The sequence below is a fragment of the Solea solea genome, chromosome 17 (assembly GCF_958295425.1).
Source record: "Solea solea chromosome 17, fSolSol10.1, whole genome shotgun sequence".
Taxonomy (NCBI): domain Eukaryota; kingdom Metazoa; phylum Chordata; class Actinopteri; order Pleuronectiformes; family Soleidae; genus Solea; species Solea solea.
The window spans coordinates 3,002,446-3,021,479 of NC_081150.1; the positions used below are offsets into that span (position 1 = coordinate 3,002,446).

The window sequence follows — 19,034 nt, forward strand, 5'->3', positions numbered from 1 at the left end:
CATCACACATCAGTGTAGTTCACACAATACACATAACCGAAAGGGAGAGCGGGAGAAGCAAAAGCTTATCTAGTCCCGCCCCCAAGGTAGTTCAATAGAAGGGTAAACAAAAAATAGGACGGTCATATCGAACTAGATCATACCTGGAAAAACAGGTACCATTGTCACAAGCAGGTGTATGTGTCCTGCTTGAGAATGACACACAGGAGAATCATTTAACACAAGAAACTCTACAGTTTTTTTTCTTGAATCTTAGCAGCTTCCTAGTGTGTTGCAGTGAGCTCCATGAAGAGAAGCTCCTTAAAAGAGTTCCATGAGTACCTCCCCTTCCACTGCCTCACATTAAACAGTAAGCAGTGCACCACGATTATGAGATTATCCGGGTCATACAACTCTACAAACACTCAGAAAAAGCCGCAGGGGCACCATCCAACCATCCATTGTCCTAAAACAAGCAGAATGTTCCCATTTACTGCCGCATGCACCTCCTACCAACATTTTCACTTTGAACCTTGGTGTGAATGAGTGCATTGATGTGACTGACGCAACTGAGTTGTGACCAGCGCGCTGAGTCCCACTGTTTATGTATGAGTTTCCGAGTATGAACACAAAGAGACAAATTGGCGTTGTGGTGAAAGGACAATGGAGTGCTGGAAGAAAGGGCAGCTTTATCCTTATTATCTCAGTTGGCCTTTGACTGTTTAATTGAGAGATTTGTGTGTGTCACTCTGTCCGGCCTCGTGCCTCAAGATTCAAGTACGTCACTAGCCCCAAACATCTCAACACAGTTGTGGTACCTTCAAATGGGACTCCCAATGCTGTGAACTTGTTTTTACAACGCAGGAACTTCAGATAACCTCAAATATCTATCGCTGCTCGGCAAGGACATGCTAGTCATTTGAGGGCATCAGTAACATAGTGCAAGGAATGAAGACAGAATTAGTCCCTTTGGAAACTTTGTCTGACTTAAGTTTAACAATTTTAACAAAGACAGAAGAATTCAACTTCTATGGGCTACTTTTTTTTTTACTTAAAGCTACAGTGTGTAACTGTTTTGGGTTTTTTATATTACTATTCTGCCTCTGTCTGGTCTTCATTAACAGCAACAATGTAATAATATTTGTTTGCTGTATCCGTCTGAAAATGGGCTATGTCAAGCAATACTATCAAGTCCCTGAAACATCTGGGATCAGAATATAGTTGCTGTTGTTGTTTTCTTCTCTGTGACTTTGCTGAGAAAAGTTTGCCATGGAGGATTCCAGAGTTTAATTTTACTGTCAAACCTGTTGTACGTAAACAGAGTTGTATGCAGGAAACTGGACCTGCAGCCTTGATGCCTGACAAAACCTCTTAGATGTGTATCTGACAAGCCTGGGAAGCACTTGTGTTTATTTCTCTCTTTTACATTTGTTTTTACAAGAGGCTGCAACACATTTATTATAAACATTCAATTCATATAGTTTTTATTAGATTTTTTCTGGTAAACAATAACTTCTGTGGACATATACCATATATCAGTGAATTGATTCTAAATTGTTTAATCAGTAACAGTTTGCACACTAGTTCCTGTTTTAAATTATCGCCACAGTAACATATTGGAGACTGTCCTCCACTACTCAGACTTTACTGCCCTCATGTGACTCACTTATTACTAAGCTTATTACCCTAAACACAATGAGCTGTTGACTTCCCAGCAGAGGTGAGAGGGAAGCCTGGAAAAAAGTAAAGTGAGTGGATTTAACCAAAGGAGAGGATGAGTCAAAAGGGGATTGAGTAAAAGACATGATGGTTGGGGTAACACTGGCTTCTGACTGTGGAATTCTCTCACAGGTTGCATTAGTTCATACTTTACAGCAGTGGTTGTGTTGAGAATCAGACCCTGTGACTCCACATTTGAACAAGGGGTTTGTTGTATATGCTAACAATATATAATAATAAAAATAATAATACATTTTAGACCAGTTTCATACTGGATGCTTATAGAGTGCCCAACAACATCAGTGCTGATCTGCTGTGGAGCTTCTGTGCATCTTCCACTATGTTTTACATAGAGTTTACCTTTGGAAATCATAAAATATACTTTTAAATACTCTAAATACTCCTCTGTACTCAACTAAATACTAAGACTAAGACATGGAAAATGTTGCACAGTAAAATTGTTGAAATAAAAGATTAAATGGAGTCGGGTGTCTCAAAAGAGCTGTGCAGCTCACCAAATAAAATACCAGTCAATCTATCAGAAGAAGCCAAATTCAGAAAGGAACTTAATTGAACAGAAACAAAGGAAACACCATTTATAAAAATAGCCCAGTTTATAAAATAACGCAACACCAAGTTGAACAGTGCTGAAAAAAAGTGTTTCACTGAACAACTAAAGATTGTGTTCATAAGTGATTAATCTGTCGGTCATTTATATAAATGTTGATTGCTGTTTCCCAAAAAGTAAAAAAGACTTTTCTTGTTTTGTCTACAAACCAAATAGGTTCAGTTTTAAGAATGTCTTTGTTCAATGGAGCAAAGAAGCTGAAAAGTCATAAAGCTTGTATAATTATTTCCATCCAACAATCCACATGGCAGCTACTCAGACCTCCATTGTGGTGCTCTGTACTGACATTTGTCCTCACTGTTTCACTCTCCTCTCCACTCAGCTCTTTTACACAGTGGTGGTTGACGTCTCAGCCCGGGTTGTGCCCACAAAGAGCCCGGCCGACCAGACTGTTCTGTCTCCCCGCCACTACCAGCACACTGACCCCATCTCAGGCCTCCAGCTGATCTGCGACAAGTGCCCGGCGGGCACCTACGTGTCCTCCCACTGTTCGTCCACAGCTGTGAGGGAGTGCAGCCCGTGTCCCGAAGGCACCTTCACTCGGGGCGAGAATGGCGTCCAGCAATGCCATCACTGTCGTGCCCCGTGTCCCGTGGGCTTTATCGAGAAAGCCAGCTGCACGGCCACCCAGGACCGCGTCTGCACTTGTCCACCCAACAGCTTCTTGTTGGTGGACGGCACGGAGTGTAAGCCTCACTCAATGTGTCCTGCAGGGACGAGGGTAAAAAAACGGGGTAGCGCGACAGCGGACTCGATCTGCAAGCCGTGCAACAAGGGGACGTTTTCAGGGGTGAGCTCGACTGCGGTCAAGTGCCGGACCCACACGGACTGTCAAGCCCAGGGGCTAGTGCTGCTCACGCCAGGGACTAGAGAGACAGATAATTTCTGTGGATCGTCCGCTACAACCCCGCCATCCTCCTCTGCATCTTCATCTACATCTCCAAGCATTCAGTTGGGACCTGCTCAGAAAGCGATTGTCCAGGAAGCCCAAACCTATTCATCTTCTCCACTATTGTCACTGAATGGACCTGCTCATAAAGGTGAGAGTAGGCTCCTTTCTCCCCCCCCATTTGCTTCTAGTGTTTAGAAGCTTCATGTATATTTTAAGAATTTGTTGACTGTGTTTTCTCAACATTAGACGGCCTTTGTCAACCGCTCCCTCCTCCACACCAAAATCCATGGAGAAAATCAACGATTTTACATCACAGCTTACAGGAGTTGTTGATCCTCTCTTCCCTCCATCACTAAGTCAAAACTACTTATTTGGAGACTTTGGTGTTTGAAATCCTTCATTTAGATTTACATAAGTGCCACAAACTGACCAAACAAGGCATCAGTAGACCAGCAGCTCCTGTGTCCACGTGAGCTAAAAACAGCAATTTTTTTATATTACCTTTGGTGCAGGAGAGAGACTGGTTAACAAAGTGACATAAACTTCAGTTTCCTTTTGGAAAAGGCCATCTATTGTGGCAAACATTATCATTATCATAATTTTGTATTAGATGAGCCTTTTGTTAAGTAGCTAAAATAGTGTTATTTTTCCTGGTGTCCCAGTTGGAAGACATGTTTTCACTGAGAGTCGTAATGACATTTATTCCGAGCACAGTCTGGACTTTCATAGGCTCATTACTCCTAATACTTGGATTGGACTTGATCAAAAATGGATTCAATTAAACTAAAATGCTTTAGCCAAAGCATGAATCTACTTCCCTTGTCAATCTCAAATTTGGCGACTCAACATTTGCTGCATGAAAAAAATATAGGGCTTACAAAAATGTTTGAGCCACGTCGTGTGTATGAGGTGGATGTCCTTACATTTTGTGGCCAAGGTTGCTGTAACATTACATCAATGACACACAATTTCCCTGTGGAAATACACAAAGTGAGGGGCGTTCGTTGGCACGGAAACAAAGTGGTTGTAGCTCCCTATCTGAGGAATGCTGTTAGTCAGGAGGAGTTATGGGTCATTTTCTCTGTGACTCCTTTTCCACCTCTTCTTCCTTTATTTCCAGCGTGTAGTTCAGTGAAAGTTACAAATATCCCCTGCTCTCTGGCCCTCTCCCTCCCTTATCACCGCTCTGTGTCAGTCATTCTGCCGCTCATTTCTCAGAATCAACCATCCAGTGGGCCCTCCCTCCCCTCTCTGACACCTATAATACTGTCACTGCTGTTTGTGCTGGTGGGCGATCGATGGCTTCCCAGACAGTCAGTTTAACCATGTCTGTGCAGGAGGGAAAGTGGGTGAATGGGGGTGTTACATACTTAAACCTGTTATTTTTCACCTGGCTGTAACTAGTGGGGAGGAAAGGGAGCAGAGAAAAAGTTGTGCTAGGTTGTGTATCACACAAAAGATGCAGTAGCTCATGAAATGTGGCCTCATATTCCTAATAAAACTGTTGGCAGCTCATTTATTGAGAGTTACTGATTTTAACGCCTACAATTTAAGTTCCATACATAAAAATACATTGAAATATCCATTGATATATGGGTAATATCATCCTATTTAAGTCGCCTGAGAGGCTTCATTGTATTTCTCTTGGAAGCACAATAATACACACTAATAAGCCAGATGGTCATGATATGTCACCCCAAATGTGCTGAAGAATTTGCAGTGTCACTTATTTATATTCAATTTATGCCAAATGGAAATGATTTTATTTCATTTGAGGAAGAAAAGTGCGAATTAGTGACATGGTTAGACTGCAGATCGCGAAAGATTGGAGGACTGGAGGCCTCCCTCCCATTTCCCAGTCAAGTCATGTTACTACAATGGCCTTTGCATACCAAGAAGGATGTAAACACTCTTTCTTCTACATTGGTTGATGCATTTATTTATTTATGCTGTGCTAACTCAAAGAATTAATTATTTTAAAGTGCATTGATGGAAGGAAGACTTGGAATGGTGCTCGACATGCTAATGTTAGCGATCAGTTACTATACTAGAAAGCTGAAAGTGGGCATATTGCCACGTATAGCCTAAACGAGGTGGACACACTTCATTCAATAAACTGATTCACCATTTACCTGTGCTTTTGTAAAAGCACAGGGACAAATGCAATCGTCAAAATAAATGGTGTAGACGAGCTACAACCGCATGTACGGAAATGTAGTGATTGGTATTGGGGTTATGTACACAAGACTGCAAGTGTTTATGCATTAATAATTAAGACAGAAAGTCATTTAAAAACAAGCTGTTATTGGTATTTGATTTCAAGTTAACTCATTCTTTGGGGCCCCAGGTATTTGGTGTCCATGTCCAGCCAAATTGTAAAACTGAAATTTCTACCATCTTTTGCTCTCTCATTCTTACCTCATGACGTTCAAAGATATTTAGATAGAGATTTTAATTTGATGATTAGACCGGCATTTGTGCTCCTGTGTGCTGATAAAAGGATTAGCGGGTATTAACGCACATCCAGTGGAAAATCCCCCAAAACATGCAGCACTGCTGAATTAGCAATGTCATACCTGTGCTTGTACCAGTCGCCACAGCTAACCTCAGAAGATTAGCAAGAGTCAATCAATCAATTCATCTGATACAAATATTCCAGCACAGGCACGTGCCAATCTAATCACATTTATACATTGAGTCTAAATTCAGCTCTTGGACAGGGCTGTTATCGTTATTGCAGCTGCTTTTGTCAGACAGTTTGCACCCTACAATTGCAGACATCATCATCATCATCGCCACATCTGCTAAGCTTTCTGGGTTAGTCAGCAGATTCATTTTTGTTTTCAAAACCAAGAAAATCCAAAATAGGAGCATCAATCATTTTCATTTTCTAAACACCTATAACATTGCGGTGCTTGTATCAACTATCAGTCAAACCTCTTGATCTCCTGTGAATGACAACTACCAGTGTGTGCAGAATTGTGTCAGATCGTGATGGCCCAAATCCAGCGTATGACTGATTCCAGTGGGTAGAAAACTGCCCACCCGGCAGATGAGGGAGAGCAGAAGGGGGAGGTTATTCCTGTTTGTGTGTCATATTGCTCACATGGATTAAATTCTATTCCCTTCCCTGGTGCCTTGTATTTTCATTGCAAGGGTTAAGCAGATCTCTTGACTGAGTGAATTTAATTCCCTCTCTGTGTGTCTCTCTCCTCTTCTGTGTGTACTATCTTCTTTCCTTATTCACTCTCATCCTTATACATGCTGTTTGTTCTATCTTTGTTTCTAATCGATCCGCCTGTTTCTTTTTGTCTCAGGCATCTACAGCCAGTCAGCAGCGATTCAACTGAGGGACAGCCAGGTTGGGGAAAACCACCATGTGGACGGGCTACACCTTAGCCTTCCCGACACTCCCATCCCACCCATCCATGATCCCCCAAGGACTCAACTGTCCCCAGCTCGCAGGCTACCAATGGATAGTGAGCAACAACGGGGGCAACCCAACTCTGACGCCGTTCCAGGGCCCAACAGGCAGGGAATGGACGGTCTGGTTAGTTCAGAGGTAGTAAGGGTTGGGACAAGTGTCAGCAAGGTTGCCGAGCAGGGGAGTGGAGGTGACGGAGGTGGTGTGTCCACGTACTACCGGCCCACTCGCAGAGGGTCCCCGAGGCCGAGCAGTCAGAATCACTTTGACATTAATGAGCACCTGCCCTGGATGATTGTGCTGCTGCTCTTGCTGGTTTTGATTGTAATTGTGGTGTGTAGTGTGAAGCGGAGCTCTAGGGTGCTGAAGAAGGGCCCAGTGCAGGATCCTTGCAGCATCATGGAGAAGGCCATTCAGAAGAAACCATCTGCACCTCCTGCACAGATCAAAGAGAGGTGGATCTACTATTCCAATGGACAAGGTGAGTCTGCTTTCCCTTTGATTTCTTAAAGAATGGTTCTAATTACAAGCGAATGAAGAATTTATTTCCTCCCACAGTCCAAAAACATGCAGATTGGGGATTAGATTAATTAGACACTGGTGTGATCATCCCTGTGTGGTGGACTGGCGACCTGTACAGGGCATACCCCGCCTTTTGCCCTATGTGAGCTGGGATTGGCTCCAGTTCCTCCCCTGAAACCTAAGGTGGAGGATAAAGCAGTAGAAAATGGATGAACGTGCCCATTTAGAGGAACATTGACAACAGATCCCGGCATATGTGGCTGCTTGCAGGTGTTGTCTGTGAATTTCAATTTTCAAAAACTGACTGCTAGTCAAGTTGCGCATCTTGAGGCGGGACTTTGTTTTGCAACCAGAAGGCCATGTCCATTTCTTATGTATGGTGTAATATAGACTACAGTCTTTCTTATGCATGCGTTAGTAGAACCTTCTGTCCATCTGATCACAGCACTGTTGGGTATCTGATCCAATCAATTCTGCACATGGTGTGGAGGGCAGTTGTTATATACAATCAAGGGCATGACCCTGTTGTAAACCCACCCTGCTGTCACTATCCACACCCAACACACACTCGGGTTGCTCTCACTTCTCCAGTTTCATCTCACCATCTCCTCCCTTCCCTCTGCTCTCTTGTTTACCTCCATCTTCTCATACTCTTTCTTTATCATCCCCTCCTTTTCTTTTATTGTCTAACCTCCTTCTAAGTCTATTTATTTTTTAATGTTGTGAGCTCTGTTTAGTTTTTACCACTGCTACAACTTCTCTGTCTGAGTGTGTTAACACTGCGGCTCTCAACAAGGAGAGAACATTTTTTTTTTTTTTTTTTACCCACAGCTGAGTTCTCAGTTTCACAGTGAAAGAGAGAAGGAGGCACAAACTCCGGGGACACCTCCTGTCAGACTCTCCACTTTGAAACTGTGTTTGTGTGTGTGTGAGTGTAAGTGTATGTGCTTTGATAACCACTACCCGCTACTCTCTCTCTCTCTCCCTTTCTGTCTGCTCCCTGAGACTCGCAGCATAGAACTGGAATGATCTGGTTTCAGCTGCATCAGGGTTGTTGCTTGGTTGGCAAAGCACATTAGTGGGTCAATCGGGCACCAAACAGATAGTATCTAGTGAGAATCAAGTGAAGAGTGAGAGAGAGAGAGATTCACAGTGTTTTGTTGACACAAAGGATGCCTTACAAAGACCAAGTTTCAATACGTTTTTTTGCAAATGCCTTTGACTTCTTAACAATAGAAGGGAAAAAGATCAGTCATTATAATTTGTCCTTGATTACATACAAAAAAATTGTGTCGTGTGCCCAGAATGGTAAATGGTATCACATCTAGGGTTCAGGGAATCGGACAAACAAGGCATGTAAATAGGCCAAGCTATGCTGCCCTCTGCAGGACAACATGTTAGTTACTTCAAACAGTCCGGTGCTCTTTTAGGCTGTATATGTTTTTTAACTCATATAGGTTTTTAACATCATCCAATCAGCTCATCAATTCTTTCAATAATCAATGACTTATAGTCAGAATGATTGTTTAATCTGAAGCCCTAAATGCTGCTATCTGTAGATTTGTAGCCTTGCACCCTGCATTTGTGTTTTATATTAATCCCTAATTGGTGGAACAATTGTACTTAAAGCTGCACTAATCAATATTCTTTAATTGAGGAAGAACCACAGGGGCTCACTTGAAGTGATGAACTTACACGTCCCCCCAGCTTTATAGACCATTTTAGTGTCTTTATACTCATTGTGTTAGTTTTAAGTGTAACGTCTGTCCTGGTTTGATTTGCTCACATAAGATGGTAAAACAAAGTTCTCACTCTTGTCTCTCCACGGGCAAAAAGACAACACTTCTGTATAATTAGTTGATATTTGCTTTTTCAGTCTGACAGGCAACATGAGATGTGAGAATGTGTCATGTCCCTCGCTGACAGATTCTGCGAAATCGCATGGAGAATTTGTTTTTAGTGCTTATGATTATACCCTAGATGCTGTTGTAAACAGGAGCCAGTTACTCTGCTGTTGACAGTGAGGTGAAATTGACAGTGAAACTGTAGGATCAGCTGAAGCACTAAAGAAAAAGTAGTGAATGCAGGCGACTGTAGCATAGGACTACCACCACTAAATCTATTAATTAAATAAATGAAACTGAGCCAGCAGCATTTTAGGTGCTTGAAAACTCCCCAATAGTTTGGATTAAAGCACTTCAGTTGTAGTGCCTGTGTTTCCTGGACATGTAAATCAGCAACTGCTTGCTCAACTTTACAAGTTATATCAGTTATTTACCTCAGTATTTTTAGCCTAAAAAACGAAAATAAAATCAATTAATGTTTCTTTTATGTTGCTCTGCTGTGATTAAAACAAGTCTCAAATCAACTTTTATTTCCCACAAATGGTTTTAACTTAAAACAGTGCAAATAATTAAAGTAATTGCATTGTTAGTGGGAAAACTGGCAACGCCTCCCAGCCTGCTCCTGCAGATTAGATCCTACAGGATATCTGGATATTCTCATGTTATCAGTGATGCACATATGATCATAAACGATTTTGACAGTATTACTGTCGAATACAGGACTAAAACCATCGATACCAAAGAAGTTAATGACGCTCATGTTGGCCACGGCCACAAATAACTTCCTCTTTTCGGCTGCCAATACAGATATCTACTCCAAAAGTAACGAGATAAAAGTAGATGTGTGAGTGTGTGAGTGTTCGCTGCCCATGTGTATGCATTTACATGGAGATATACATATGCACATGCAATCCAAACAGCCTATTTAATCTCCGGTACATAAAACAAAACAGCATCTTAATCCTTCCAAGGTGCATTGCTGGCTCCCCTTGAAGGTTGTAATGCCCCTTTACTAGGGGCAATAAAGCAGGGAAAAAAAGGGAAATGTCAAAAGCACAGATCACACACATACGCTTGGAACTTCCAAAGAAGTCCAGGAAGTAATGAAAACTGCTACTACTTCACAGCAGGACCAAATGGGGCCACAGGCCAGATTTTTATTGCACAGGATCTGAAAGACTTATTTGTTTATCTGTAACAAGAGCGCCACAGTCAAATTAAATGAACAGGAATCACAACAATGTTGCATAAAGGTTAGCTTGAGGCTACAATAACCTGACCTAACTGTTCTGGCCACCTTTGCCCTAAAATGTTGTTCTCAGCTCAAACAACAACAGCATCTGCCTGACTTCGTACAACCATGTGTGGGACCACAAAGTGCTCCAGGGAGACCTTGTCCAGGACTGTGTGCCCCATTCTTATTTATTAATCTCATCAAGATTGCAAAGATACACAAAACACATGTTCCTCAGAAGCAAACCTAAGCCATGCAACATAATTCCGTCTGTTAAAAGGCTTCAATAAACAAATGGCTGAATGAGGATTTGAAAGGCTAAATGGTCGAGGAAATCCATTAAGAGAGTAACAGATCCATGGGTTTGGGCTTCCACTATCTACCACTTACCATTGTTCATGGCTTATCAGATTTAACCTAAGACAAAATGATCCTCTCAATACCATTCATAATTAATATTGTAATGCTGTAATACTTACATATATAATTCTGGGTATCAACGTGTGGCACTGACCTGGTTCCTAGCATTCACAGCAAAACACTGTTCGAGAGGGGAACCTTTTCACTGCTACACCAACCAAATGCATGCTACGGGCTTCATCTACAATAACTAGCAGGTGTCGAGAGGCAAAAATGGACAGGTCTACCGTGCATGTTCCAAAACTGAAATGGTAGGACAGTTTCCATGTTTCGCTCGTAGACTGTGCCTCCATACCTCATTATGCTGGATTATTTCAAATGATTACTCATTGACTTGAACTTGAAACAAATGGAATTTATTGCAACCTTTTGAATTTACCTTACTATAACCCTAAATTATTGTAATGTGTGTTGGACATGTCATTAACTCTGTTTAACACAGGGAGTCCACTGAATGCTTGTGTTGAAACCATTTACATTCTCCAATTAACCTAAACCCAATCTTCATGTGATGTCATGAGCCATTGGAAGATGAGCTACATTGTTAAAAGTATTAAATCATCTCACACATATGTACAATTCACTACAAACCTTTTACTTAGGGTTAAGTGTTCTTAAGTAGTGTAGAATGCATGGTCGTACACATGGTAAAACACCCTGGAAGAGAACATCTAATAGATGCGTTTCATGTGGTCACAGCCATATTATTTACAACATATATTTTCAAGGTGAGATGCAGATCACAGAGGAAAACATGAAGGAAAACAACATTCTACCTGCCCGCCATCCTCTCTCGTTAAACATCCACACCGCTAATAATGCCAAGCTCCCCATCCAAGCCCAGCGGGGAGCCACATGTTAGAATATACTGTGCTGTGCAGTACCAGGGTGGGCCGGGGTAGCCTGCTCCCAATTCAGCCTGGGATTGTTTGTGGAGGACCAGAGCTTGGGGGTGTTGTTGCCTGGCTGTGGGTTTACAGTGCGTGATAAACAGAAAGGTATTTGTAAAGATGCTGACGCACACAGCACTCTGCTTCACATCATGTTAGACATAATAACAGGGTGCCAAGGGGAGACCGCTCCAGAGGGGTTTTTATCCCTTTGTAATTTTACTTCACCAAATAAACAGCAAATGTCAGAAGTAACATTGGAAGGGACTTCTTTTAATTGACTGACGATGAGGTTGAACAGGAACTGAAGGCAAGTTTGACAAGCATTTTTTTAGTCACTGCTGCTAGTAGATAAGAACCAGTCAGTGAATGACTGCAGGTAACCATGGCAGTGTTTTCAAAGATCTGTATTTCTACCTGTCCAGACTAAAGCACAGCCCCCAAGTTTCTGAATGATGGAGCCAGCAGCTTTTCCTAAGGTCTCCATTTTAGAAGCATATTAGTAGTAGAAGTAGTTGTGTGTTGGCAAATGCTAAAATGTCATATGGATGTACACTTAGGACTACAGTAAGTGTGCTGAAGGATTCCTGCACTTTCTTGGATGAATTTCCTCAAATTCAACAATCAAATGTGCTGACAGATGTTCTAGTAAGAGCCACTTTGCCCATGACATCCACTTGTATTGATTTGCAGCACGATCTACATTTGGGCAAGTGATTGTCCTTGGGATCTTGGACAAGCCAGTCTCTCTCTTGCTGCTCGTAGTTCTGCAAGGAATCTCTTGTCAATGGTGGAGAGAGACGATGTACAGTGTCCACAATACCGCTAGTTACTATGATGCGTAGGCCTGGTCTACATGCATCAAGCAATGCAGGGCATGAAACAGTAGGTGGCGTCTTACCAAACAAGGGAGACATTTAGCGAAATATCCAATTTTTCAAATTAGCGTGTTACCATGAGAAGCATCTCCTGAGTTAACTCAACTCCACGACATGTTAGATGAAGTGATCGTCATAGTAACAGGTACTGTGTATGCATAGAACATGTACCAGCACCAGTGTGCAAGACCTGTGTTACCATGGTTATAATCAACACACTGTTGTTAGTTTGGTGAGTTAATTCTAAATTAAGCTGAGGGAAATGGGATTTTTAGATTAAAATCTGAACTAACCTTCCCATGCTCCTGCCTTTATTACTACACCAATCAGAGGTGAATTAACAGTACAGCATAATAATCGAGTATAAGCTGCTGCAGTCTCTATAATGAGTGTAGGATGGGACGTGACACCTTTGCGTTACTTTCCGTCACCACAAATGTGATAAAAAACTGTCTCATTTTATGCCAAGATGACAGTGGCACAAGTTTGTCCCCCTCAGGCAGCTGTGTAATAGTTTTCTATAAATACTGTCAACAAACAGCAAAGAGCGGCGGGTTGACATCACAGTTTATTATGGTTCCAGGCATTTACAAAGTCTATGACTCACACACTCACACACTCGATACAATTACTTCCCCGTAGACACACGTGCAAGCAGACGCACCGATTCATCATAAGATGTATGAAATATGGGTCATTTAAATGTGGCTGGTCACAAGAGGCTGTGAGTCGTGCAGAGCCGGGGATTTCTCCCCTGTCTCTCTGTGTTAATGCCAGTGAGGTGGATGAGAGTCGACAGGCTCTCCGCCCAGAAGGCTGACACGTGAGGTCATAGGTCCCTCGAGGATTCAGTTAAGTTTATTAGTATCGAGCAAGGGCAGTGGTAGGGAAGTCAGTGCTTATGTTTGTTCGTCTTCACCTTGAGTTTTAATCAATTTTCGAGTTGGGGGCATCTACAGTCAAGCAGAGCTGGTCTCAGAAGTAGGGTTTGGTTGTGGATTAAGGTTATGTTTATTATTTTCACTTTTCAGATTTAGGTCAAGTTACCATTGATGAGGGTTTTGGGGTAATGAATGTCGTGTTTAGCTTTCAGTATGTCTTTGTAAGCATGTGTGCATGCCTCACGTGCATATTCATTCTTTGTTCTGGGCTTATGTGTGCTGGCGTTTCTGTGTGTGTAAATGTAATGTGTGTTGGGAGTGAAGTCGTGAATTTCGACCACTGGCTTTCATCTATTTAATCTCTCTCAGTCTTTCTGAATCCTCCTGGATTTATGCACTTTGCCGCAGTATAGACATTAATCAGGGCTGAGCCCTTATCAAAAGTGGAGGGATTAATTCTGTGATGCAGTGTAACAGTATAACAGCTGCACAGCACTTATAGGATTGAAACAAATACTCCATTATTAATTGATTACTAAATGAATGGTCAACTATGTGTTTGTTAAAGAATTAGAAAAGTTTCCTTAAATGTGAATATGTTCTGGTTTCTTTGCTCCATATGACAAAGAAACAATTAAAACTGAATCATTGTGGTTTATGGACAAAACAAGACAGCGGAGAATGTTCTTCTCCGATGAGAACTTTTCTAGTAATTTCTAATAAGATGGCAAATAACTGACCCAATCCCATCTGTACCTAACTGGTTGGCCCTATGTCAGCCTATATTGTTGAGATTTTAAATTGGTTTTTGGTTGTTGTTTGGTTGTTGTTGGTTGGGCTTACTTTCTTGTCTATGTTCATTTGGTGAAAATATTGATTGTAAATAAAACTGATGGGTGTTGGCTATATACTGTTTAGTGCAAGGGTATGTTATTTATAGATATGAACTCTATAGTACACGGTTAATACTGTAGAATATTCAATCAGAGGAGCTGTGAAAAGAGGGCACTTATAATGTGACTCAACGTGAGGAAGCACACACACACACACACACACTAAAGCCAATGTAAATAGGTTAAGACTTTCCTCTTGACCAAATTGATTTTGTCCATCAACTTCCTAAATATCCCAAAGTCATCAACTGTGTGATTGTGATACTCACACATGAATCAGCATTGGACTTGTAGTGTGGAACCAAACAAGGATACCACTATATTACTGCTCGGCCATCGCATGAGTCAGCGTTTCTGGTTCCTGCAGAGTCACTGTTGTCAGGGGGAAGTGGAGCAGAGTGATTCTGAGCAGACAACAGAATGTGGGAGAAGAAGAAAATCCTATGAAATATCAACGTTTGTCGCTTAAGACGAAGAACCAAGTAACAAATAACAGATTGTGAAGGACAAATGTTGAGTCTCTTAATGCTACTTTGACCACATGTCCACATAGATACAGGTTGTTTTATAAATGTAACTGTGAACACACATTTAGATGAATACTCAGACATGTTCATAGTAAGGATCCATCCATTATCACAAACTATAAATATACAGTATGTGGTGCAGTTTCACAAGCATCAGATAAATACCAGCAGCAACTGTTGACAGGTCCAACAGTCCATGGTGAGGACGGGGGAGGAAATCTTGGTTTGTTACTGCTCCCCATCAAGTCCTTGACCTCTTTTTCTGCTCACTTGTGAGTCCACGTGACTTCTGTTTTCAAAGGCCTGGCTTTCCTTGAAAGTCGATGGTGTGAACCTGAACAAAAATATGAAATGACTTCCGACACAGCACAGCAGGTGCGTGCCCTCACGAAGAGAAGAGATTGCTTCAGCTGACCCAGGGTGTCCACAGCTCATGACATGACATACTGCCTCTTTTGCACGTGTATCTGTGTGTCATGCCTGAAAGCCGAGTTCTTGCTTAAGAGATTCCGGGGACTTGTTGCACTGCATGAATAGTTCAACTTGTGGGATATGCCACAGGTCTCATGACCAAATGATTATATATGCTACATTTAAAGCAGCAGAGTTTGTCTTGTGATGTGACAGATTGAAATAATGAGCTGATCATGGTACAACTGTAGACCAAACACAAAAGGGATCATTGCAACATGGTACATTGGTCTGGAGTGTTGCATCAGGGCGGGCATAGCAGAAAAATGATGGTCCCTCTCTCTCCCCCAAATAAATGCTGATTATGTTAATACACCACAATGGCAATTTTGTGACAACCCTAATAATTGGTTGCATGTAGGAAACTGCAAGACTTTTTATTAAGAGGAAATAGAGACAGACTAGATCCGCTAGACTCACATTTCAGTCTTTTAATTAATTGAGACAAAAGGCTGGCAATAATAGTGAACAAATACGAAATGAGAGGCAAAACGTTTAGTCCAAAAGATCTAAAATGATCATCCTCAAGAAAGACTACTCACAAAATGTAGTTTTTCAAGGCAAAGACATGCCTGGGAACAATCAGGTAAACAAGTAAGGTGAGAGGACACAGAGGGAAAAACTACTGACAGGATGTAGAATGTTACACTTTTAATGTGTGGTCCATTTTGCCTGGTTCCCCCCAAATTCCCTTTTAATATGGTCAGTGCCAATTGTTTTCCTTTTTTCTTTTTTCCCCCTCCATCTGATACTGAACTGTAACAGTTTTATAACAACAAATGATGCACAACATCGCTTGACTGAAGTAATGTATGTAATGTATTACACAACACTTCTATTGACTAAGATTTAAAGACATAAAACAGGTCATCAAAAAATATTGAGCAGCAAGGTTTCTGAGTAAGTAAGAATGTTTCAAAATATGTAATAATTGGCTGATTAATTCAATAATAATTTGCCAAAATTGCCCAACGATTAATCAGTCTACTTGCTCTTATTTGGAACCAGTGTTGAGATTCCATTTGTCCCTGTTTAGGAAATGTACTTGTTCGAGTATTTTCAAAGTAAAAGTAAAAGGGGAGTGAAACACAAATTATACTGAATGTAATCTATGGTTTGGGAATATAAACTGAAAAAATATATTGTGATATTTTAAGGACATTTGTCTTGGTGATCTTTGAAATGGAAAAAAAAAATAAAAGTTATTTTTACAGAGGAAAGATGCATAACTGTGTGATCGTAAATGAACGGATATGGCACAGCCCTATCGTAATCAATCACATCTTTCCAGAAACACAGTCACAGACCTACATGCAGATGTTCAGGATAAATGACTGAACGAGAACAATGTTGCCTTTTATGACGCACGGCAGTGAGGCTTAGTTACATAGAAATAAGGCCATCTGTTTACTGCTGTTTTGTGTTAGCTGACACCGTTCACAGCTGCTGACCTACTTTCTTCAATTAGGACAGAATCCAGCAATCACGAGCGTTGCATTTTCCTTTTTATTTGCAATGAATGACTCAGCTCGGCTCGTCGTCTAACCTTCACCCCTTCACCCCTCTCTCTGTCCACTCAGGGGTGGATATCCTGAAGCTGGTGGCAGCTCACGTGGGCATCCATTGGATCGACATCTACCAGTCGCTGGCTAACGCCACGGAGCGCGAGGTGGCAGCCTTCTCCAACGGTTACTCGTCAGACCGCGAGCGGGCGTACGCAGCGCTGCAGCACTGGACCATACGCGACAGCGACGCCAACTTGGCCAAGCTGATCAACGCGCTGCACCGACAGCGACGCATCGACGTGGTGGAGAAGATCCGCTGTGTCATGGAGGACAACCCACAGGTAAGAAGGACTGATGTTGGATGTCGGGGGAAGACATTCCACTATTAGTATTTGGAAATGGAGCGATGTTTGAGTCGAGTAATTGTCAAACTTTCCCAGTGTTTGATTCTGTGACACTCAGTTCAAGTTTTCAAAGACAAGTCAGAGTTGATTCTACGATACTGAAGCTTAATTTAACACTTTTTGGTGATTGTCATCCATCGTTTCTGATTTATGCTCCGCCGAATGGTTCCAGTCATCTTAACCTACCACCAGGTGGTTCTTTCAGCTGCCCATTTACAGTGAATCCTCCTGATCGGTTGGGTCAGCTTGTTTTTGGATCCATATCTGTGCTTTCCTGCATTTTGATCATGAATGGATTTCCTTTTTTTCGATGAGGACAATGTGAGCTCAAGAAATCAAGTTGATCACAGGATTTGTTGAAACAATCAAGAAAGCAACAGGTACAACAGCTTAAGATGAAGGGTCACACGGTGATGCAGTGGCTAGCATTGTTGCCTCACAGCAGTCTAGTTATCAGTGTCTCATACAAATAATTTTGGCCTTTGACAAAAAGAAAGCATCAAATAATTCTGAGTAATCGCTTTGACTCACCAGTTCTGAGAGTCAGGATTTGAGTCACAGTCCTGGATTCATCACAATCGCCACAAAACTATTGTCAGGAAAATAAGTGTCGCCTTTCCCGTCTTCACATCTTTTTTTAATCTGCAGCTCCATCGACGTGGCACAAGCCTCAGTACACTCTGTTCTCGGCGTCTCTTCCACTGATATCTTATCTGTGAGGAAAGATTTCTGGTGTGTCCCACTGAAACACGTTCCTGTGGTTCAGCCACATTCCTCGCATTAAAGCCATGGCTGCCTTCAGGAGAATGATTTGATGTTTGAGGAGTAATTACACTCAGCGTGGCAGACTCTCTACACTGAGGAGGTTTGGAAAATACTTGTTGGGGGATAAGTGAGTCGGGGGGAGAGGAAGTGGGTGAGGTTCTTGTCATGGCCCAGCAGACTCCTGCCATTATCAGTTTCTCTTCACCTGGAAGCCGTGTTAGCTTTTTACACTGACTTAAAAAAACGATCCAAGAGTCATTATTACTACTAGGTTTTGACTTTGAGGCATACCACGCCAACAACAACGCTATAGGCTGGACAGGACAGTGTTGTAATGTAACGAAGTACAAATACTTTGTTACTGTACTTAAGTAGAATTTTCACATATCTGTACTTTACGTCGTTATTTATATTTCTGACCACTTTTACTTTTACTCCACTACTATCAGAAAATGACTACTGATACTTAAGTACAGTAAATGTGAGGTACTTGTGAGGAAGACTTTTACTCAAGTAATATTCAAAAAGGTGACTTTAACTTCTACTAAAGTCATTTTCTGGTAAGATACTTGTACTTTTGCTCAAGTGTCACTTTCAAGTACTTTATACAAGACTGGTAGATGAACCCTTGTTGGTATTAGAGCAACCATACCTTGCTTCCCTTTGTCGACTGGTAAACTTGGCTTTTTGCATGTTTGCTGTGTGAGAGGAGGATGAAGTTGCATTTCTACCAATATCTCCTGGATTTCCTATCCGAACATGGCCAAAGTCAGCACGGCACACATCGGTGCCCTTAGCAAGTCACCCTCCAAGATTGAAGCCTGTCAAGCAACTTGTTCGATGGTTATAATTGAATGATCTTAACATCTTAAAATCACAACCTACATTTTAATTATTCCTTAGTTGCCTCTTTGTTGATTTGGGGCTTTCCTTTGGCAGATTGGTATAATGTGACTCTTCAATGAAGTAGTGCATGTTCGCTTTGTGAGAGGGGGCTGAAGTGGCTCTTTTAGTGAAGTCTCTCTTGCATCTATACCAATATCTCTTGGATTTCCTATCCAAACTTGACTTTTTAATGTGGTAGTTCATGTTTGCTGTGAGTTAGGGGGCCAAAGCGACTGATATATATCTTGGATTTCCTGTCAAAACACCAAAAAC

General features: G+C 41.7%; 1 protein-coding gene across 1 annotated transcript in view; it reads left to right on the forward strand.

Moving 5' to 3' along the window:
• Window positions 1–19,034, forward strand: part of tnfrsf21 (tumor necrosis factor receptor superfamily, member 21) — a 40,015-nt gene that overhangs the window by 7,890 nt on the left and 13,091 nt on the right. The window contains exons 2-4 of the mRNA XM_058614228.1: window positions 2,649–3,366; window positions 6,536–7,123; window positions 16,783–17,048. Of these exons, the coding sequence (XP_058470211.1) occupies window positions 2,649–3,366; window positions 6,536–7,123; window positions 16,783–17,048 (1,572 nt within the window). The remainder of the gene's footprint in view (window positions 1–2,648; window positions 3,367–6,535; window positions 7,124–16,782; window positions 17,049–19,034) is intronic.